Here is a 23898-nt window from a genome sequence, read left to right on the forward strand (position 1 = left end):
TTAAGTAAGTGTCTTTCTGTTGATTTAAAGCTTTCGTGACTGCAGGGATTTATATTCTTGGTTCTTTCGGTAAAGTCACCACCGCGTAGAAGGGAAACAATAAAATAATAAAAATATAAAACAATACAATTCTCACGAAGTTTGGACTGCAACACAAGAAGCAATCATCATCAGGTGTGAAAACCACAGCAAGAACATTTGGAATAAGTGGCGGTGAAAATTTTTTCTTGCTGTGGTGTTCACACCTGATGATGATTGCTTCTTTTGTTGCAGTCGAAACGTCGTGAGAATTTTATTGTTTTATATTTTTATTATTTTATTGTTTCCCTTCTACGCGGCGGTGACTTTACCGAAAGAACCAAGAATAATAAAAGTGTCTTTCACCAATTTTCAGAGAGGAGGCGGGGGGGGACACTTTCTCCCATAAGTTTGAGTCGGGCGGCCACACATTTGAAACCACAGCTGGGGTTGACAGCAGCATGATCATGATGATTGGGGGGGGGTGGGTGGGGTTTTCACATTTGTGTATTGTCGGGGGGGGGGGGGCGCACGTCAGAGGGCCGCGCTAAAGGCCGATCAGTGGCCGCCAGTGGCCTGCGGGCCTTGCAATGAAGAGCGAACTCTGTGTAGGTCGACGTTTGAAGGCCACGCCAGTCAAGTGGTGATTAAACAACAACAACAACAAGCTGGGTCATTCGGAATAGGCGACACATGGTTCATGTCGGTAGCAATGAACTGGCCATAAACTTATTTGGTTATTTCGGTAAAGTCACCACGTGGAATGAGAATAAATTAATAAATTAAAATAACACGATAAAATTCTCACGACGTTTCGGCCACAACACGAAACGTCGTGAGAATTTTATCGTGTTATTTTATCAATTTATTATTTTATTCTCATTCTACGCGGTGGTGACTTTTACCGAAAGAATCAAAGAAGATGAATCCTTGCAGTCACGAAAGCATTAAATCGAAATTTGGCCATGAACTGTTTAATAAAGACGCTTGGCAGAACAGGAGCAGTACAACGTCACTGACGGGCGTGGACTTTCGTGGTAATGTATACGTTGCGATTGTAAAGTAAATGTTCGTTTTGTTCTGTTCGTTGCTGTAATATCGCTTCATCGAGTGCCGTCCCGTAAGGGCGACGTCAAGCGTACGCTCGAAATTAAAGCGCTTAAAAATCTGCGAGCAATTCCGTACTGTTTTTTTTTGTTTGTTCAGCGTAAGGAAATACATCGGGAAAGGTCGCGAGTTCAATTTCGATTTAAAGCTTTCGTGACTGCAAGGATTCATCTTCTTTGGTTCTTTCGGTAAAGTCACCACCGCGTAGAATGAGAATAAAATAATAAAATAACAAAAATAAAATAACGCAATAAAATTCTCACGACGTTTCGGCCACAACACAAGCGGCCTTCATCAGGTGAAGGGACGAGACCTGTCTGGAGGACAGCGCTGTCGCGAGTTCGTTAAACCCCGTCGCGAGCGTCGACTCGGCCCCTTCGCAACTTTCGGCGTTGTTGACGTCGTCGCCGCTGGCGGGCGTCAACGGCGGTTCGTCCTAACGGCTTCAGAAAGTCGATGAGTCGTCCCCGTCGCTGTCGACGCTACGCCCGGGGTCTTCTCCAGGTGGCTCTCCGGAGCCCGGAGGCGGCGGCGCGTTTCCCGTGGCGATGTTGCAGATTCTCGGAGGCGTTGACGTTTGTTTTTTTTTAAGCGCCCTGCATTCACGACGGCGGAGGAGGGGCGGGTGACTGGCGCGTGTACAATGCCTACGGGATTGAGTGGCGTACTTTCACGCGACTGACAAAAAAAAACAGGAGTTGCTCAGTCACGTTTCTGCGAAGACTTGGAGATGTCCCACGGGAGGCTGACCTCGATGAGAGGGCGATCTTGGGAGAACCATCGCCGGTGGCAAACTCCCGCAGTAAAGATTTAAAAGCTATAACCGTGGCAATCTAAATTTTGATTTGAAGCTTTCGTGACTGCAGGGATTGATATTCTTTCGGTAAAGTCACCACGTAGAAGGGAAACAATAAAATAATAAAAATATAGAAAAATAAAATTCTCACGTTTCGACTGCAACACGAGCAATCATCATCAGTTGTGAAAACCACAGCAAGAAAATTTGAAAAAAGTGGCAGTTATTTTTAACGTTAGCACCACGGAGAGCGATTTGACAAGTTTGTTCAGATGGACGAGTCCATCTATGTTCGGAAAAGAGGAGGGGGGAGACGAAAATAATTGATGCGGTCTGAAAGCCAACGTAAGCGTGAACAATCAATTAAGACCCGAAATGGTTTATCAAATCCTTCCAATGATTGCTAAGCCAGAATCCATCTCCTCGGTTGAAATTGTCTCTGTGTTTGTGGATAGCCTCATGAACGAATATCTCATGGTAGCCACATGGCTTGCAGAGAACCTCTGTCTTGGAGAAGTCAATGTCATGTGAGCCTACTTATTTTATTGTTTCCTTTCTACGTGACTTTACCGAAAGAACCAAGAATACGTGGCAATCTGAACAATAGACAACATCTACATTAACATCCAGTAGTAGTAGGCTTCTTTAATAACGAGGAATAACGTGAACAATAAACAACATCTACATCCAGTAGTAGTAGGCTTCTTGAATAACGAGGAATAACGTGAACTATAAACAACATCTACATTAACATCCAGTAGTAGTAGGCTTCTTTAATAACGAGGAATAACAACGTGAATAATAAACATCTACATTAACATCCAGTAGTAGTAGGCTTCTTTAATAACGAGGAATAACAACATGAACAATAAACAACGTCTACATTAACAGGCAGTAGTAGTAGGCTTCTTTAATAACGAGGAATAATAACATGAACTATAAACAACATCTACATTAACATCCAGCAGTAGTAGGCTTCTTTAATAACGAGGAATAACAACATGAACTATAAACAACATCTACATTAACATCCAGTAATAGTAGGCTTCTTTAATAACGAGGAATAACAACATGAACAATAAACATCTACATTAACATCCAGTAGTCGTTGTTTTTGGGTGATGAATGTCATTAAACCCGCCACCACCCGGCATGGCCAACCAGTAAGGGTTTAGAAAGTTAGCAAAATGTGGCATGAGTTTAGGACTCACAGCTTGGATGTTGGAGAGGAACTCATTTTGTATACTGACGCAACCTTACGAATTGGCAGTGTCAGGCGGTGGCGGTGTTTAACGACTACAATACTATACACTACACTATACACTACACTACTATACACTACACTACTATACACTATACTACTGTAGTGGGTTCCAGGACACGGAGACGGCAGAATAGAAGCAGCACTATTTATTTAAACCTTAACAAGGGTTACACTAGAAGGGGTAGCGGCCCCTCCACCCGTATAACTCAGGAACACACCCCAGGCTCTCTAGCCTAAGCTCTAGGCTCCCAGTTCCACCTGGTAGGGCTCTAAGGGAGGCTATCAGATCCAGCCCTGGTTAGGCACAGATCTCGGCACCCTGCCGACCAGACCGGCCCTTAGAAGGACTCTGACTCTGGGGCTCTGGGGCCGCACCACTGGCTTGCTGTGCCGGCCCTGAAAAGGGCAACTGTCACAGGAGTTCCAGGGTCTCACCTAGCTGGCCTTTCTTCACTGGTTGCTTCAGCCTCGGGCCCCACACTCTGCCCCGAGCTCCCTGGCTCCCCGCACTTTATACCCACTGGAGCCTTAGTGGACGTTGTAGCCACCAAGGTGTGGGTGAACCACACCTTCCCGTGCCATGTGTTTATTCCCCATAGCACCCCTACACTTGTATTGCCGATGGATCGTATTGCCGATGAAGCCAATGCCGTCGCATTCCAGTTACTCAACGGATCCACCGGACGCGCGCGCCATCGCCCGAGACTGGAAAACCCGAGGTGGCACTTGTGGCCTCCTCAACCTGAAGCCACGAAAAACCTCTCCTATGCATTAAGTGCCTGGCATGAGCAATTCACATTTTTCAGATTCCGTATTCAAAGATCGCACGTTGTCCAAAACCAACGGCGCCACGTTCAAGTTGAAACCGGTTCCTTGCGAAGCATCGGGAGGTACCGGTGGGGCGAGTGGGAGGACGTGTCTCACGGTGGGCCCCCCCCCACCCCAAACTCCCCCTTCTCTCTCCTCGCCGTCCGTCTCGATCTCCACCGCGGTTCTAGTTTCTGTACCGTGCCGCAACATCGGACCACAGCCTCTGCATGTCCTCCAGGCCCCTCGTCCAGAGCTCGCGTAGCTTCACCCAGCCGGTGCGCGCCGTTATCAGCAGGTAGTAGGCGTTCTGCGGGTATCGCAGGATCGTGTAGCGGGCCATGACCAGCGACTGGCAGAACCTGCGGGGAAAAGTAGACCATGTTGTTGTTGCCGTTGCTGTCGTGACGGTTAATATCGTTTGTTATTCAAGAGGGTTTTTGCTGCCGACTTGTTGATCAGCTGGGATTTTAGCGTCCCCACCTCTGCTTTCACCTGCACGCCACCAGGAAGTAAACGGCCCTCCTCTCGTCCTCGGTGAGGGCCTGCACGCTCTCGTAGCCGGCCAGGACGTGACCCCCGGCCTCCATCGCCTCTCCGCTCTCCACCATCATGTACATGATGGCCATGGCCAGGTCGTACACGTGGTAGCCGAACATCATCGAGTTGAGGTCCACAACGCCGGAGATGCGGTGCCGCGGCGCTCCCTCCGCCGACTTGGGCCCCTGCTGCTGCTGCTGCTGCTGCTCGCTTCCCGCGGCCACCTCCTGCACCAGGATGTTGTCGTCATTGAAGTCACCGTGGATTATGCCTGCGGCGAGGGGAAAACATCGAATTTGATTTCGTCCGTTGTCTTTTATTGTTGACCGTCCTCCCCTCGTCGCCGTCGTCATCGTTCGTGCCCGTGCCGTTTTTATTCCGGCCGCACGATTGGTGTTGCGCAAGCCGCGTGTGCGAGTCTAAGAACGGCCCCCGCAGAGTCTCAGTGAATCACCGACTTCTTCTCCTGCCTTCAAAGGCACAGAATTACAATAACCCACCAGCGTCGTACAACCCTGCACGGGGGCGAGATATGGAGCGGTGTGTAGTGGTTTGCACACCGCATCACGAGCCCTTGATTCCCGGCCATGGAGAACATCACTGATATCTGAACCAGTCCTGGGATCCTACCTACCTCCTCACCGACCAGCATGGTGAAGGAGGCAAAACAACCCCCATGACCCGACACAGCCTGGGAATGCCTTCGTCCAGATAGTGCATTGACAAAGGGCTGTACATTATTATTATGAGTATATGTGTAACAAAAACTGTTGAACACAATTTAGCATCCATTGAAAAATGATTTGGTAGAAATTACAATTATGATTTATATACAGTAGCGTCTGAATGTAATAACCCTGTCATTTGATTTCACCTGTGATCAGTGTCTGTGCGAGTGTCCCCCATTACATGCATGCCTTGTAATGCATCTGTGTATGCTGGGTAAAAGTAATCACGTGAAGCACATTGCAAAGAAAATGCTTGCCACAAATGAATCACAATACCTTGCTGATCTCGTCAAGCAGCATAAACCATCACGCGAATTCGGGTGATCCTCGCAGCGGCTTTTGGCTAACCATCGAACAAACAAAGACGGTCACCGCATCGCGCGCTTTCAGATGCACTTCTGCGGCCGTCTGAAAAGCTCTTATTTCCGATATTAGGAAGGCACTGGAGCTATGCACTTTAAACCTAGATTGAACACTAATTTATTTTTGAACTGATTTTTTGTGTTTAGTTTGTTGTCCTTCCCCCGCACCTCCGATTAGCACGGTTGGCTATGTACAGTGCGAAAGAAGTTCAACGTACACATGTACGCGGCACCCGTCGTGGCTTCAAGGCCTCGTCGGTGGCCTGAAGCGCCCCTCGCCCCCTGAGGCATGGAGCTACGTCCCGGGTGAAGCTGCGAGGCGAGCGTACATCTGGTAAACTTGTGCAGGTTGGGTTGGATCTCCTCGCGGAACTTGGCGATGACCTCCCTGACCAGACCCTGGTTGGGGTCGCCGTCCAGAGTGAAGAGGTAGGACTCGAGCAGGTGGGTGTTTGACAGGTTCCAGATGAAATCGTCTCGTTGCAGGGAGTGCAGGAACGGGTGCTCAAACTATGCAGATGTTTAAAAACGAAGGCGGTAAGATGACAAAAAATGCAATACGAGATTAACATCGCATTGGCCAGTTGAGTACACATGTAAGTTAAACGCAGCAAAACGTCAAGCTAGCAAAGGATAGTCTTCGTTTCAGAAAAGATGTTCTCCTTGACTTATTATTTTCTCTTTGTTTTTTTTCGGTAAAGTCACGTAGGTAAAACTATAAAATAAAAGAATAAATGAAAAAACAACTACTTTTTTTTCATTCTATCATTTTATATTTTTACCTACGTGACTTTACCGAAAAAACCAAAGAGTATGAATCCTTGCAGTCATGAAAGCTAAAAATCTAGACTTATTATGCAGCTGAGGGTGAGGCTGCCCAAGTCCTGCGTGCGGCTGGCAAATGTTTGATTGGTATTTGTGAATAACAGGACACTTGAATGGATCTGAGAAGTAGTTTTGTGAGATCACCTTCTGCGGGCCATTCTCTAACCAGAGGTGATGCACAGAATGAGATGTTTTTTTCCATCTCATGACATGGCACCAATTAGCACAACTCATACAGCCCTTATCAAGGCACTGCCGTATTCAGTGTTGGTCATGTAGGGTGTTTGACCATACTTCGCCAAACTGGTCAGTGTAGGTTGGTGAAGGATAGAGGACAAAGGGGGGGGTGGGGGGGGGGGGCAGGACTGGTTCAGATATCACTTGCCACGAATGTTAGCCGTGGCCGGAAATAAAACTCAGGTGGCCGGGTTCGTAGCGCAGTGTGCTCACAACTGCGCCACCGCTCCACCCCGACGCTTGGAATAAAATTTGGGGGGGGGGGCAGACAACAAAAATACGTTGCTTGAAAACCAGCCATTCGATCACTTGGAAGGACTCTCACGTTGCTAATTATGAACAGCTGCGTACGTTCCGAGCGAGTGGGCTCGTTACGTCACATTACACTTGCATACCGAGAGAAAAGGCTCGCCGAGACTCAAGACTTTTTTTTTAAGATTGTCGCAGTAAGGGGTTGGGGAAACTATCACTCCGCATTTCCCAATGAAGTAATTTGCGAGTTATTTCTTTTTTGCCTTTTTACTTTGGCGAATATTCTCATATTCTTGTTTCTTTCGGTAAAGTCACGTAGAAGGGAAACAATAAAATAATAAAAATATAAAACAATACATTTTTCACGACATTTCGACTGCAACACAAGCAATCATCATCAGGTGTGAAAACCACAACAATATTTTTTTTTTTCAAATTTCCTTGTTGTGGTTTTCACACCTCATGACGATTGCTTGTGTTGCAGTCGAAACGTCGTGAGAATTTCATTGTTTTATATTTTTTTATTATTTTATTGTTTCCCTTCTACGTGGTGGTGACTTTACCGAAAGCAACAAGAATATGAATCCCTGCAGTCTCATGTCACGTGTCAAGAGGCGCTCGTGCGCTCGTACCTGCTGCAGGGCTTGGTGGATGCTCGCTGCCAGCTTGCCCACCTGGTAGTACAGGCTGCCATCCGCCAGCACCCTGGACAGCGGCACGCCGGGCAGGTACGTGAGCAGCCGCACGTTGAACTCCTTCTCTCCTTCGCCGCAGTCTGAGAATTCACAGCAGGAGTCGCCACCGAGGTCAAGAGGTCACCACGGTTAGTGAAATCTCACCGTCGCTTCCTTTTGCTGGAACATAAAAAGCTGTTCGGAAGCTGATATCGGAACCTCCAAGGTCTGGCCAAAGTGTCAACTCACCACTTTGCACCCTGTGTTCATTACCCACGTGCTATACTACACAGGGTCTCTGATGAATTGCTCAACTGATAGCCAAGGCTACTATTCTTTTGTTTAGGAAATTAAGCGACAATTTGCTGCTCAGTATTAAATGGTTAATAACAATAATGAATGTGCTAAGTCCGATATATAACGCACATAAAATTCGTGTAGTCTTTAAAACGCCAATCTCTCAAGCAACTTGAATCGAGTATTTGTTCCCCCCCCCCCAAAAAATAGTAAATTGGAGTGATTTTTTCCTCATGACTTTCTTTCACGGTACTATTAACGCAGAAATTAATAACACGAACGCATTCCGAAATTCGCATTCCTATATGGCCTTGTTGTCTAAACCGCTGTAGCTAAATAAAGCATTTGAGAGGAATAATACCTCACCACACCCATGCGTAAGGCATCCGCCAAAGTTGCAACGTGGCACGCAACCCTCACGCCTTAGCGCACGCTGGCTGGAACCGGGGGCAATTCGCCCAGGTTCGGGCCAGAATGGATACGTCAGCACACGAGTCTAGCTGAATTCCCTGGGTTCAGCTTGAGCAAATTACTTAGGAGCAGGGTGAATGGGGGCCCCATCTGCATCAGGAGGCGACTTTTATCGCTCGTTCCATCACGTAAATATAAGGGTCAGCGGCATTCCGTGATCTTCGCATTCCAAACACGGCGTTGGGCGGCGATGTCAGCTCACGCGATGAACCCCGAGCCTGGGTTTAAAGGAGCGCTGCTAGCCCAGGCATTATAATCAAAATATGTACTTTTACTGGAGGAATCCGATGGGCTATGAAGCACTTTGCTTTACAAATGTTTAGCAGCCCAGTGTTGTCCCAACTACAGCCCGTGGGCCAAGCCCGAACCACCAAAATTAATTCATTCTGGTCTACAGGACAACTATCCCGCCACGCCTTACAAGAACTAATTAAGTACATGTCTCAGTCAGCAATACTCACTTGAAATTACACACGACAACCGTCGCCCCCGCGCCCTCCCCCCAACTGAAAAGTTTGACAAGACCCTCCCGATACTCAGTGAGGCTCTGCTGTGAAAACAAGTGTAACGATGATGATTACAATAATAATATTAATAGAAGTGATGCGATGCAGGAGGCCGGAGTGGGTGTGGGGGAGAGATAAGCTCTGTATCGACATGTTTGCATTTCTCTAAATCTCTCCTCTTGCGGATAGATCTTTCACCTATCTCTTCCAAATAAATATCATATTTCTGATTAAATCTCTCTCTGAATGAGTTAAATGATGATGGCGAATTGCCCGATGATGCTGGATGTAATTACCAGCGAAACGTCGTACTCAAATATTGTAAATGTTGTGGATTCACTCTTCATCACACCGGTGGGCTAAAGTAGTGAACTATTTTGTTGTCAACGTGACACATTTTTTACTGTTTGGCTGTGTCGGGTGGTGGAGGGTTATGACACATTTATAAATAACGCGATCTCACCCAAAAACCTTTATCATGAATAAATCTCTCTCATATCTCTACAATATATCGCTTGTGACATCTCTCTCCCGTCTATGCTTGTTCATGTAATACATGGTTTTGGTTTGACGTGTTCCCCTTGTCAGCCAATCCGGAACTCGATGCAAAGAGTTTGACGTTTGCTTCTCAGGGTCTCGTGGGAAGATAAGCAGAAACAAAAATTACGATTTAGGTTTCGTAAGTATGTTGAAATTCTTTCGCACCATACGTACGTAGCCAACCGTGCTCATCGGAAGTGTGGGGAGGTGGAACACACTGTGCGGTTGGCGAATGGCGGCATCGGTGAACTGTACAAACATTATATCTACCAACCTGCAGGTCAGTAGATGAGAAAACAGCAAGTGTGCTTCTAATCTCTCACCACAGATGTTATCGTCTCGTCCGTGTGGCTTTGCTGTGAGCAGTCATTCCAGTTTCATCCCACACACCAAACATTGTTTTTTTTTTATATATATGAAGAATTTACAAAATATCACAATGTGGACCTTGGGCCAGTACCAACAAGCAGTGCGTTACATCCACCAACCTCACAAAAACTAAAAAGTACGATCCTTTTACATCACTTATCGTCAGTGGAGTGAGACCCAGTATTATACCACCGCCTCATGCTCGGATATTGATCGTTGTCTTTGCAAGTATAAACCAATGCTGTGTTCGTATGATTACTATCAGCCTATGACTAAATCACCTGGAATGTGCCCTATCATAAGATCTGAAAGCTAAGCAGGTTGAGCCTGGATTAGGGCTTCTATGGGTTACAATCGTGCATTAAACAGGCATCACAGGCTGCTACGTGGTGCTATGTTGTGGGGGCCAGAGTTCAGTTGCAGCAAAATCAATTGTACTGCACTGTACATCTATTAAACTTGATTTGTCACTTTCGTGACTGCAGGAATGACTCTTTGGTTTTTTCGGTAAAGTCACGTAGAAATAAGAAATAATAATAATAAAATTACATAATAGCATACGACGTTTCGATTGCAACGCAAGCAATCATCATCAGGCATAGAAGAGCAAAATTTAAGAGAGAGGAAACACAGAACCGCAGATATATATATACAGACACCTAAGTAGAAGGGAGTTCACACAGAGACACAAAGAGAGACACAACGTACGGAGCACAGAGAGATAGGGTCTCTGTGCCGAGGCCTTAGCATGTAGGGGGAGACAAAGGGAGATGGAGACGCACATCAAGTAGAACAAGATTTAGTATTACGTACATCTCTTCTCCAATGTCTCTGCTCCCGGGACCCACGCGGGCGCAGCTCACCGATGTTCTCGAGCGACATGATCTTCCCGCTGACGTTGTCCACCACCTCCTGCATGGGGAAGCCCCTCTCCCACAGGAAACTCATCATGGCCATCTGCACCTCGAGCATCTGCGGCCGCTGGCTGTCCCGCGTGTTGGTGACCTTGAGCACGAACTGGCGACCGTCGCGCGCCAGCACACGGTAGTTCTGGTCGACGTAGCTCGCCAGCGGGCTCACCCCCGCCACGCTCACCCCGTAGAGGCGCTCCACCAGCTCCGCCGCGCGGGACTCGCTGAGGCACGGCTTCTCGTGCTCGCGGCCATCGTCCTGCGGCGCGGCTTGCATCGTCTTCAACGGACAAAACGAGGGCAATCAAAAAGCTTTTGGGTTTTGCAAGTGCACGTTGGCGTCCGCTCCATTCGTGCAGCGCAAGGCGCCTCCGATGAGCACGGTTGGCTACGTACGGTGCGAAACAAGCTCAGCGTACACACGAGGCTACACCCTGGAGGCGCTACGCTTCACGGACAGCCCACAGTAGTTGTCGCATTTACAGAATTGTGCCGACACACGTGGCATACTACTGATTTAAATTACATCTCCGAGCTCTTCAGCATCCGACTGTGAAGCAGACAGTCCGCAATATTTACAGTTCATACACCCACAGCGTTAACCGGGGTGGTCGTGGGGCTCGTACCACAAACATCTGCAACGCGCTACCGCTCGGCCATGAAGTCAATCGATCGATCAGCGATCAATAAACACGTCTCTTTGCTCGCATCACATTTAATAGCAACACATTTCACCGAACAGAAAAGCACCACTTAAACATGTCAGATATAAGATTCGTAATAACAGAGAATTCTCCTTGTGTATTTCAGTGGAAATACAGCCAGTGCCTGATAAAGTAGCATTACTGTAACTGGAATTTTAACAAGAACCGTGGGTTTATGCAGCATTGGGGAGCTGCAGCTATGGCCCACCGAGTAAACACCTTGTCCCGTAAGCACGAAATCACGTGTTCAAATTCCACTGGACGTGTAATTGTGTGAATAATAATCAGGGCTTAATCTGTCACTGAATATTTTCTGGGTCGCTGGTGCGGAGTGGAGTGGGCAGCACAGCCCCGGTAGCCACGGCGATAGCGAAAGGTACACACGGGACGTGGTGTGCCGGGTGTCAGCATATTTTTCAGAGTCGCTGACACAGAGCAGCCCTGGCCGAAATTATTTCCATACACATGTAAAAGGCAAAGTTGTGATTATGTGTCTGTTCAAAATGTTTAGCGTACTTCCCGACATGCAACAAACTTGAAATTTGCCATGTGGGTACTTTCCAGACTGTACACCACGCAAAAATTATTAAAATACACTTTTGTGTTTTTTCGGGGGGGAGGAGGGGAGGGGAGCTCAATAATGCATTTTTTTCTGCACGGCAAGTGAGCTGTGACGTCAAATCTGTCACGTGACCCACGCATGTGGAAGCGTAACGCATTAGTGTAGTGGTTAGCGCACTGCGCTACGAACCCGGCAACCTGAGTTCAATTCCCGCTCACGGCCACCACCGGTGACGATTATTTCAACCGCTCCTGGGCCTCCCTTAGATCGACTCAGCCTCAAACGAGTAATTGCTGTGGTGTGTGAACATCGCCACTGGGGACACAAAGGCGGCCGGGCGTGGTGTTGTCACCCACCCCTTCGTCTGTATATATAAAAGGGAAATTTGTGATTATGTGTGTCTGTTCGAAATGTTTAGCATACTTTCCGACATGCAACAAACTTGAAATTTGCCATGTGGGTAGCTTCCAGACTGTAAACAATGCAAAAAGTATAAAATATACTCTTTAGTTCTATTGGGTAAAGTCACGTGGGTGAAAATAAAATAACAAAAAATCACGACGTTTCGGCCACAACACAAGCGGCCTTCATCAGGTGAAGGGACGAGACTGTCTGGAGGACAGCGCTGGAGTGAGAGAAGCCACGCTTAGATCACGACCTTTAAGCTGTGTCAGAAGAAGAACACAAAGCGCCTTGACAAAGGAATTAGCATATAATTTAGCATTGAAATGACTCATTGAAATAGCTAAGTTAAAGTATACACATCCGCAGAGGTACCCCTTAACAAAGGAATTAGCATAGAATTTAGCATTGAAATAGCTGAGTGATTAGCTTGTAACTGGTCACAGAAATAGCTATGTTAAAGTCAGAGCATATTTCACGTAAACAAAACGTGCCAATAAGTTACTGCTTCAGCACACTGGTGTATTGGATAGTAAACCCAGAACATTTACCATTAGAGTATGACGTTTCACTGATTATTACAACCAGCTTTATCAGGCGAATTGCCATAATTGTGAAGAAGTATTCCTGTTTCCGTCTTTGAAGTCAACTCAGCCTTAAATGAGTACTTGGTGCAGGGTGTGAACATCGCCACTTGGGAGACAAATGCGGCCGGGCGTGGTGTTTGGCCACCCACCCCATCGTGTGCTGGGCCGGCCTTCATAGGTGTTGGCTCCCAGCCATTGCCCCGAGTATGTTAAGGCTATACGGGGGTCTTTGTCTTTGTGTGTGTGTATGAGATGCATGCGAGTGTGTGTATATGAGATGCGTGTGTGTATGAGATGTGTGTATGAGATGGGTATGTGTATGAGATGTGTGTGTGTGTATGAGATGTGTGTGTGTATGAGATGTGTGTGTGTGTATGAGATGCATGTGTGTGTGTATGAGATGCATGTGTGTGTATGAGATGCGTGTGTGTGTGTATGAGATGTGTGTGTGTATGAGATGCACTGCTGTATAATAATGTACTACTCACTACTGAGTACACAGACAGTCCCCACTGCGTTCACAGCTACCACCCCAACGCACGCATAAACTGAACTCAGTCATTAAAAATGTTAAGTTATGTTTAGCAAACAATAGTCATTGCAACGTTATACTTGAATCTAATAACAAGTTTAAGGCACTGCTGTATAATAATGTACTTGTCACTACTAACCACACAGTACCCACTGTGTCCACAGCTACCACCCCAACGCACAAAAACTCAACACACACACAGTGTGCTAACCACTGCACCACCGCTCCCCACACACACACAGTGCGCTAACCACTGCACCACCGTTCCCCACACACACAGTGCGCTAACCACTGCACCACCACTCCCCACACACACAGTGCGCTAACCACTGCACCACCGCTCCCCACACACACACAGTGCGCTAACCACTGCACCACCGCTCCCCACGTCCACCACAACCTGGCACCCGATGATGTATCGATCGGCTCGGCTCCCCGTGGCTGCTGCGCCAAGTCACCTGCAGAGAAAATCGATTTAAATTTCGATTAACTATACTCGCGCCGATTCCTAATGGGATAACATTAGGAATCGATTATAATAGAGTTACGGATGTATGAGTCGATTTCAATTGGGATAACATGGGAACCGATTTATTTGTGGCTTAGGCTAATAAAATCGATTTGCATTGGGATAACATGGGAATCAACAGTGGTCTAAAATGAACCTTCATTAATCGTTCCCTACTGTGTAGACGTGGGAATCGACGTCAGACGATCACGTGTGTGGGCGTGGTCTCTCAACGTCAATCAACCAGGTAGGGCGTTGACTGGTGGAGAGTTTGGGATCGGATTGATTGATTGATTGCTTCTGTGGACAGGTGTCTTTTATACAGGTAACGAGCTGAGATTAGGAGCACTCCCTTTAAGAGTGTGCTCCTAATCTCAGCTCGTTACCTGTATAAAAGACACCTGGGAGCCAGAAATCTTTCTGATTGAGAGGGGGTCAAATACTTATTTCCCTCATTAAAATGCAAATCAATTTATAGCATTTTTGACATGCATTTTTCTGGATTTTGTTGTTGTTATTCTATCTCTCACTGTTCAAATAAACCTACCATTAAAATTATATTTGTTAAAATTATATTTCTTTGTCAGTGGGCAAACGTACAAAATCAGCATGGGATCAAATACTTTTTTTCCCTCACTGTAAACCCCAATGATCCGATCGAAATGAGGGATTTTGATCGGATCATTGGGGGGCCACGTGTCACCACCACCCCCCCCCCCCAAACAGTCATGAGCAGCACCTCCCCACACGCCCTGTCACCGAGAAAAATGTTTCACGTACGAGAGTGAAACTGATATTTTCATTCTCAGCTGGAATTTAGCCAAATGCAATACGCTTGAGAAACATGGTTTAAAATCACAAGCAAGTTGCCTGAATATCAAACCCATGGTCTCAGCGGTACAGCTCGGTGCTCTTGACAGGCTGAGCCAACCGGTCACTTCATCGCAAGCAACCGGAAGCATCAAGGTTGTCAATGCCGTGTGCGTCGTCCTAATGGGGAGCGGCAGTGTGGTGGCTTGCAACGCTGTGATGCGAACCCAGTGAACAGAGTTCAATTCCTCCCCACTCACGACCAATAATGGTGCCGAATATTTAAACCGCTTTCCATGGGTCGGCATGGCTTTAAATGAGTACCTGGTGCAGTGTGATCGTGGTGGTGGTTGTGATGGTGGTGATGATCATGGTTGTGATGATGGTGGTGGTGATGGTGTCTCTATGGGTCTCTGTGAGTCCCTGAGCCTCTATGGGTGTCTACGAGTCTCAGTTACTCTGGGTCTATATGGGTCTCCATGAGTCTCTACGGGTCTGTACGGGTCTCTGTGTGTCCCTGTGGGTCTCTATGAGTCTCTGTGTCTGTTGGTCTCTGTGTATCTCAGTGTGTCTCTGTGGGTGTCTCTGGGTCTCTGTGTGTCTCTGTCGGTCTCTCTGAGTCTCTGTGGGTCTCTGTGTGTCTCTGTCAGTCTCTATGTGTCCCTGTGGGTCTCTGTGGGTCTCTGGTGGCCGGGCCTGCTGTTGGCCACCCACTGCTCGTGTGCTGTGCCAGCCTTCATAGACGCTGTTACTCGCCAACAGCAATTGCCTCAACAGTCTGTTATTTCAAGTTTCATTTCAAGTTTTCATGTATTAGGTATAGCCCTGTGACATGGGAATCAATAGTGGTCACCCACCTAAGTTCATTATAAATGTCGGAGCATTTTACGCATTAGTTCGCTATCACGACATACAGTACCCTGGTGTCTACAAACTAAGTTGCCTCTGTGGTAGTAGTTACATTGGAGAAACCAAACGCCATGTCTCGGACCGCATTCGTGAACACAAAGCAGACCTTAAACACGGTAGGACCAACACCTCGGCCATGGCAGATCACTGTTATAATTCAGTAGGCTCACATGACATTGACTTCTCCAAGACAGAGGTTCTTTGCAATCCATCTGGCTACCATGAGAGATTTGTTCATGAGGCTATCCACATATACAAACACAGAAACAATTTAAACCGAGAAAATGGACTCTGGCTTAGCAATCATTGGAAGGATTTGATAAACCATTTCAGGTCTTAATTGATTGTTCACGCTTACTGTGGCTTTCAGACAGCATAAATTAATTTTTCGTCTCCCCCCTCCTCTTTTCAGAACATAGATGGACTCTTGATTTAAAGCTTTCGTGACTGCAGTAATTCATATTCTTAGCTCTTTCGGTAAAGTCACGTTGAAGGGAAACAATAAAACATATATAAAACACAATATATATTTTATTATTTTATTGTTTCCCTTCAACGTGACTTTACCGAAAGAGCTAAGAATATGAATCACTGCAGTAACGAAAGCTTTAAATCAAAACATCAACAGGCTGATGTGCCACATCTCCTCCTTCAAGAAGTCTCACAGCCCTGCGATGTTGTGTCCACACAACCCAAACTACGGAGTGCCTGGTGGTAAACCGCTGTGCTGTAGCCTGCGCCCCTCCAGTGGAGGAGGAACAGTAAAACCTCGCTGATGCTCTCCTGAAGCACTCCTGTTGCGCAACAATCATTGAGACTAGTTGCACGTGCATCGATTGTAAAACCCCGTTCCGTTTCAGGAAGTGGGGACAGTTGGTGCCGTGTGCTCGTTTCACGTCGGGGTGCCACTAAAGGCGCCGGTCCCACCCCTGAGTGATCGGTTACGCGACGCTCTTTTGCACGAATAATCAATCTCTTGCAATTTTATTTAATTATTTAAATCTTCCGTGACTGCAGCGATTCATATTCTTTGTTCTTTCGGTAAAGTCACCACGTAGAAGGGAAACAATAATATAAATAAAAAATATAAAACAATAAAATTCTTACGACGTTTCGACCGCAACACAAGCAATCACCGTCAGGTGTGAAAACCACAGCAAGAACATTTAACTCGTAATCTCGTAGCCACGTACATGTTAATATAGCCTGATGATGTCACTTCCCTCTTAATGTCGCTTGATGATGTCACTTCCGACTTAATGTCGCCTGATGATGTCACTTCCCTCTTAATGTCGCCTGATGATGTCACTTCCTTTTTAATGTCGCCTGATGATGTCACTTCCCTTTTAATGTCGCCTGATGATGTCACTTCCCTTTTAATGTCGCCTGATGATGTCACTTCCCTCTTAATGTCGCCTGATGATGTCACTTCCCTCTTAATGTCGCCTGATGATGTCACTTCCCTCTTAATGTTGCCTGATGATGTCACTTTCCTCTTAATGTCGCCTGATGATGTCACTTTTTTGTTAATATCGCCTGATGATGTCACTTCCCTTTTAATGTCGCCTGATGATGTCACTTCCTTTTTAATGTCGCCTGATGATGTCACTTCCCTTTTAATGTCGCCTGATGATGTCACTTCCTTTTTAATGTCGCCTGATGATGTCACTTCCCGCTTAATGTCGCCATGAGCAGCAGCATCAGTGAGTGTGGCACTGAAGAGAGAACCCCGTGGGTGAGGCTGATGGAGCGCCGCGTGATGATGCTGCTGCTGGCGGTGGCGGCGGTGGCGCTGATCACAGAGCAACAGGCTCAGGTAACGGGGGTCCCGCCCCCTCTCATTCACCCCTCTGGGGCCCCTCTCATTCACCCCCCTGGGGTCCCGTCTCATTCACCCCCTGGCGTCCCCTCTCATTCACCCCCCAGGGTCCCCTCTCATTCACCCCCTGGGGTCCCCTCTCATTCACCCCCCTGGGTCCCCACCCCCTCTCATTCACCCCCCTGGGGTCCCCTCTCATTCACCCCCTGGGGTCCCCTCTCATTCACCCCCTGGGGTCCTCCTCTCATTCACCCCCCTGGGGTCCCCCTCTCATTCACCCCCCTGGGGTCCCCACCCCCTCTCATTCACCCCCCTGGGGTCCCCCTCTCATTCACCCCCTGGGGTCCCTCTCATTCACCCCTCTGGGGTCCCCTCTCATTCACCCCCCTGGGGTCCCCTCTCATTCACCCCCCAGGGTCCCCTCTCATTCACCCCCCTGGGGTCCCCTCTCATTCACCCCCCTGGGTCCCCACCCCCTCTCATTCACCCCCCTGGGGTCCCCTCTCATTCACCCTCTGGGGTCCCCTCTCATTCACCCCCTGGGGTCCTCCTCTCATTCACCCCCCTGGGGTCCCCCCCTCTCATTCACCCCCCTGGGGTCCCCACCCCCTCTCATTCACCCCCCTGGGGTCCCCCTCTCATTCACCCCCTGGGGTCCCTCTCATTCACCCCTCTGGGGTCCCCTCTCATTCACCCCCCTGGGGTCCCCTCTCATTCACCCCCTGGGGTCCCCTCTCATTCACCCCCCTGGGGTCCCCACCCCCTCTCATTCACCCCCTGGGGTCCCCTCTCATTCACCCCCCTGGGGTCCCCTCTCATTCACCCCCCTGGGGTCCCCACCCCCTCTCATTCACCCCCTGGGTTCCCCCTCTCATTCACCCCCTGGGGCCCCCCTCTCATTCACCCCCCTGTGCCCCCCCCCTCTCTCTCGGTGGTGGTGGTGTTTGGGGAGTTTGTCTCCCGCTCGCGACTCAACCCACACCCAGTGACGGCCGTTATCTGAACCGGTCCTGGGCCTCCCCCAGTTCGACTCAGCCGCAAATAAGTAGCCGGTGTAGCGGTGTAGTAGAGCGGTGAACATCGCTAGCACTGGGGGAGACAAAGGCGGCCGGGCCTGGTGCTGGCCACCCGCCCCCTCGTGTGCCACAGTGCCGGTAACCTTCATAGGTGCTGCTACTCGCTAACAGCACTTAACAGCACTTGCCCCTGTCGCACCTCAAGGTGTACAGGGAATGGCTCTGACTTCCGGCCACGTAGTTTTACCCGGGCCCGCTCACCATCATGAAGGTCCTTAATGATCGTGAGCAGAGGGTCAGGGACTCCAAAAGTACGAAGAACAACCCAGAGCCCAGGCCTACTGATGGTATCATAGGTCTTGACCAGGTCAATAAAGCAGAAATGTAGGTCTTGTTGGAATTCCCTACATCTCTGCTGTAGCAGACGGACAGAAAATATGGCATCTGTGCAGGACCGCCCTTTCCTGAAACCGCGTTGGGGCTCCGCAAGCCTCTCCTCAGCGTGCCTGGCAAGGCGATGCTGAATAATCCTTGCCAGGACCTTTCCCGGCACACTGAGGAGTGAGATGCTCCTGTAGTTGTTACAGTCTGTGCGGTCCCCCTTCTTAAAGAGGGGGGCCACCAGGGCAACCTTCCAATCCTGCGGAACCCGTCCAGTGGTCCAGACTGTTGTTATGATGTATATAGGGCAGTCTGTGCACAAACGCCACCCTCCCTCAGCATTTCGCTTTGGAGATCATCTCTGCCCGGTGCCTTTCCTGGTCTCAGACTCTGGATCGCCTTCAGTACTTCCTCAACAGATGGCACCTCAGCCAGTCACTCACAGGGGGTGACTTCTTCCTCCAATATTTGAGGCAACGCAGCCTCGGTAGGGTCATCACCACTTTGTCCCATGTTGTTTTCCTGGGTGAGGGATTTCCCCTCCCCCAGGACCTCACAGAAATGCTCAACAAATCTGAAAACCTGTTGCTGGGGGTCGGAAATTGGATCATCGTTCTTTCCCCTAAAATGGTAATAGGTGTGGGGCTGCAGGTTACTTTTCTGATGTAATTAAAGAGCGATTTGTGATCGCGGGCCGCTGAGGCAGACTCCATCTCCTCAGCAACCCGCGACCACCCCCCCTATCCTTGCAGCGCCTCACGGCTCTCCGAACCTCCGAGCGAAGGCTGCGGTAAGCCTCCTCATTATCCGACATGGGATGCTGTAGCCGATGAGAGGGGGCCTGTCGCTTTTTCTCAGCCAGCTTGAACACCTCCTCTGTCAGCCAGGGTCTCTGGGGAGGTCTGGACTGTGTACCCAAAGCGGCCATTGCAGCTGCATGAGCCACAGTCCTAAACCTCGTCCATTTCCCCTCGACATCAGGAGGAGTCAGGGACGATGCCAACCCCAGCCGCAAGCGATGATGAAATTCTCGCTTGCAACTTTCATCAGCTAGCTGAGACCAGGCCACTGTGGGTTTGAATGGGTTCCTGGGTGTACACCCACCACTGGAGTGGAAGAATGGCAGGTGCATCTTACAGATGACAAGTCGATGGTCAGTGGGCAGATCAGCTCCATGGTAGGTCCTGGTGTCAAGGACATGGGCCCGCATCCGCTGTTCCGTCACTGTAGTCCAGCAGATGTTCTTGCTTAGACCTGGCATGCATCCATGATGGAAACACATTTGGTAATTACAAGCCCATGGGCTACACAAAAATCTAGCAGCCTCTCCCCTCAATCCGGCCGAACAAAAGCTGTTTCGGCATGCGGTGGCTGGGCATGCGGGCTACATGACCCAGCCATCGCAGCCTTGCCCGCCGGAGGAGCTCACCGATGAGACCTTGCCCAGATCTTTCAAGGATTTGTGAGCTCCTTACACAATCCAGTCTGGTTAAACCCAGGATGGATCGTAGGCAGGCCAGCCTAAATGTTTCTAACCGGCGAAGATGTTCCATTAGGGGGGTCCACGTTTTGCAAGCGTAGAGAAGTGAGGGAATGACCGTGGCCTAGAAGACCTGAAGCTTAGTGCGGAGCGACAGACCAGGTAGCTTCCACACAGCGTTACGCAACCGATGAAAAGATATTGCCGCTCGACTGATTCGGAGTGAGACCTCTGCTGTTAAACTGGAGCCAGTCATAAGCACACTGCCCAGGTATGGGAAACTCTCCACTCTCTCCACAACTGCCCCATCACCGATTGGGAGTTGTGGGGGTGGAGTGTCCGATGGTACAAAATACCCAGGCAGGTGCTTAGTTTTGGTGGGGCTGATGGTAAGGCCCCACCTCTCAGTGGCACACTCCATTCTCAGCAGCAGCGTCTCCAACTCCTCCTCTGAATGAGCAGCTATTACCAAATCATCAGCATACATAACGTGGTTGAGCATTCGGGAGCCATCCCTTGACCGCACCCGGGCATCGATCAGCCTCCCATTATATCTGTACCATATGGAGATTCCCACGGTACAGCTATTGAAGGCTTCACGAACTACGTGGTCAAAATAGATGTTAAATAATGTGGGAGCCAGAGGACATCCCTGTCGCACCCCAAGGTGTACAGGGAATGGCTGTGACTCCCGGCCACGTAGTTTACCCGGGCCCGCTCACCATCATGAAGGTCCTTAATGATCGTGAGCAGAGGGTCAGGTACTCCAAAAGCACGAAGAACGACCCAGAGCCCAGGCCTACTGATGGTATCATAGGCCTTGACCAGGTCAATAAAGCAGAGATGTAGGTCTTGTTGGAATTTCCTACACCTCTGCTGTAGCAGACGGACAGAAAATATGGCATCTGTGCAGGACCGCCCTTTCCTGAAGCCGCATTGGGGCTCCGCAAGCCTCTCCTCAGCGTGCCTGGCAAGGCGATGCTGAATAATCCTTGCCAGGACCTTTCCCGGCACACTGAGGAGTGAGATGCCCCTGTAGTTGTTACAGTCTGTGCGGTCCCCCTTCTTAAAGAGGGGGACCACCAGGGCATCCTTCCAATCCTGCGGAACCCGTCCAGTGGTCCAGACCGTTGTTATGATGTCATATAGGGCAGTCTGTGCACAAACGCCACCCTCCCTCAGCATTTCACTTGGGAGATCATCTCTGCCTGCTGCCTTTACTGGTCTCAGACTCCGGATCGCCCTCAGTACTTCCTCAACAGATGGCACCTCAGCCAGCCACTCACAGGGGGTGACTTCTTCCAATATTTGAGGCACCGCAGCCTTAGCAGGGTCATCCTCACTTTGTGCCACAATGTTTTCCTGGCTGAGGGATTTTCTCTCCCCCAGGACCTCACAGAAATGCTCAGCAAATCTGCAAACCTGTTCCTGGGGGTCGGAGATTGGATCACCGTTTTTTCCCCTAATGATGGTAATAGGTGTGGCGCTGCAGGTTACTTTTTTGATGGAGTTAAATAGAGATTTGTGATCACGGGCCACTGAGGCAGACTCCATCTCCTCAGCAACCCGCGACCACCACCCATCCTTGCAGCGCCTCACGGCTCTCCGAACCTCCGAGCGAAGGCTGCGGTAAGCCTCATTCTCTGAAGTGGGATTCTGTAGCCGATGACAGTGGGCCTCTCGCTTTTTCTCAACCATCCTGAACACCTCCTCTGTCAGCCAGGATCTCTGGGGAGGTCTGGACCGCGTACCCAAAGCAGCCATTGCAGCTGCATGAGTCACAGTCCTAAACCTCGCCCATTTACCCTCGACATCAGGAGGAGTCGGGAACGATGCCAATCCCAGCCGCAAGCGATGATGAAATTCTCGCTTGCAACTTTCATCAGATAACTGAGACCAGGCCACTTTAGGTCGGAATGGGGTCCTGGGTGTACACCCACCTCCGGAGTGGTAGAATGGCAGGCGCATCTTACAGATGACTAGTCGATGGTCAGAGGGCAGATCAGCTCCACGGTAGGTCCTGGTGTCAAGGACATGGGCTCGCATCCGCTCGTCCGTTACTATGTAGTCCAGCAGCTGTTCTTGCTTGGACCCGGCATGCATCCATGATGTTGTGTGGATGCGCCGATGCCGGAACAGCGTGTTGGTAATTACAAGCCCATGGGCTGCACAAAAATCTAGCAGCCTCCTACCGTTGTTATTGAGCTGATCTGGCCCATGCCCTCCAATCACTCCAGACCAGGTGCCAGTATCATGACCAACTCGGGCATTGAAGTCACCAGACATGATGACTCTATCCCGTGGGGCCACTTTAGCCAGCACCTGTGACAGGAGGTCATAGAAGGCATCTGACTCATCGGCTTTGCCTGCATCCCTCCACGGATGTTCATCTTCGGTGGGGGCATAAGTAACAACGACCACCATTCCTAGCCTCCGGTTGATGGGAAGGCGAGCCCAAAGTAGCCTGGGGCTTACAGCTTCTCACACCTCACCGCCACGCTCCCACGCCCCCTTCATTCTTTTGTTCAAAAGAATAGCCACACCCTGTTGTTTGGCAGTCTGGTGCCCCGAGTAGAGGACTGTCCAACCCTCATAGTGGCAGGAGCCAGAACCGGTCCACCGGACCTCCTGAATGCCACATAGATCCAGGCGGTACCGGCCCAGCTCCCGACAGAGGAGTGGCAGCCTCTCCTCCACATTGAGCGTTCGACCATTCCACGTGGCCACCCGTAGTGGTTTTTCGTTGTTTCTGGAGGAGCCCCGAGGGTAGATATTCAATCTCCTGGTTCCGCCAATTGGGGTTTGGCCAGGAGACGTCATAGACGCCTGGCCCCCCGGGGCCTCCGGCACAAGCTTATTAGTTATATATTTCAGTCGTAGTTTAGTGGTAATTCATTGAAGGTGGAGGGGTTACCAGCCCCTCGCACCCGTCCAGAGCCCACGTTTAGCCCCTGTGGTGGACTCAGACGCCATGAGGGGAGGAGCCAATCGAAATTGGACCTCCCCCCACAGCACTGTCCACGACAGAGTTGCCCATCCGGCACATACACACATACACACTCACACACACACATACACACTCACACACACACACATACACACTCACACATACACACTCACACACTCACACACTCGTTCACACATACACCCTCACTCACACATACACACTCAAACACTCACACATACACACTCACACATACACACATACACACTTACACACTCACTCACACTCACTCACACACTCACATACACTCACACATACACACAGATACACACACTCACACATACACACATACACACTCACTCACATACACACACATACACTCACACTCACACACTCACTCACACACTCACTCACACACTCACACACATACACACTCACACATACACACTCAAACACTCACACACACACATACACACTCACACATACACACTTACACACTCACACTCACTCACACACTCACTCACACACTCACATACACAC

The 23898-nt window shown here is 49.3% G+C and overlaps 1 protein-coding gene across 1 annotated transcript; it reads right to left on the reverse strand.

The window, feature by feature from the left end:
- Positions 1 to 4483: 4483 nt before the first annotated feature.
- LOC142905331 (hydroxylysine kinase-like) lies at positions 4484 to 13944 on the reverse strand. Its single transcript, XM_076062343.1, has 5 exons — positions 13892 to 13944; positions 10657 to 10984; positions 7569 to 7711; positions 5952 to 6132; positions 4484 to 4803 (listed from the first exon to the last, which is right to left on the reverse strand). Exons 2-5 carry the CDS (start codon positions 10979 to 10981, stop codon positions 4484 to 4486), a joined length of 969 nt encoding a protein of 322 aa, XP_075918458.1. The 5' UTR covers positions 10982 to 10984; positions 13892 to 13944.
- Positions 13945 to 23898: the final 9954 nt, after the last annotated feature.

Source organism: Petromyzon marinus, unplaced genomic scaffold (assembly GCF_048934315.1).
Source record: "Petromyzon marinus isolate PM22_M1 ecotype Great Lakes invasive population unplaced genomic scaffold, UKy_Petmar_22M1.pri1.0 PM_G_Scaffold_58, whole genome shotgun sequence".
In the NCBI taxonomy this organism is placed as follows: domain Eukaryota; kingdom Metazoa; phylum Chordata; class Hyperoartia; order Petromyzontiformes; family Petromyzontidae; genus Petromyzon; species Petromyzon marinus.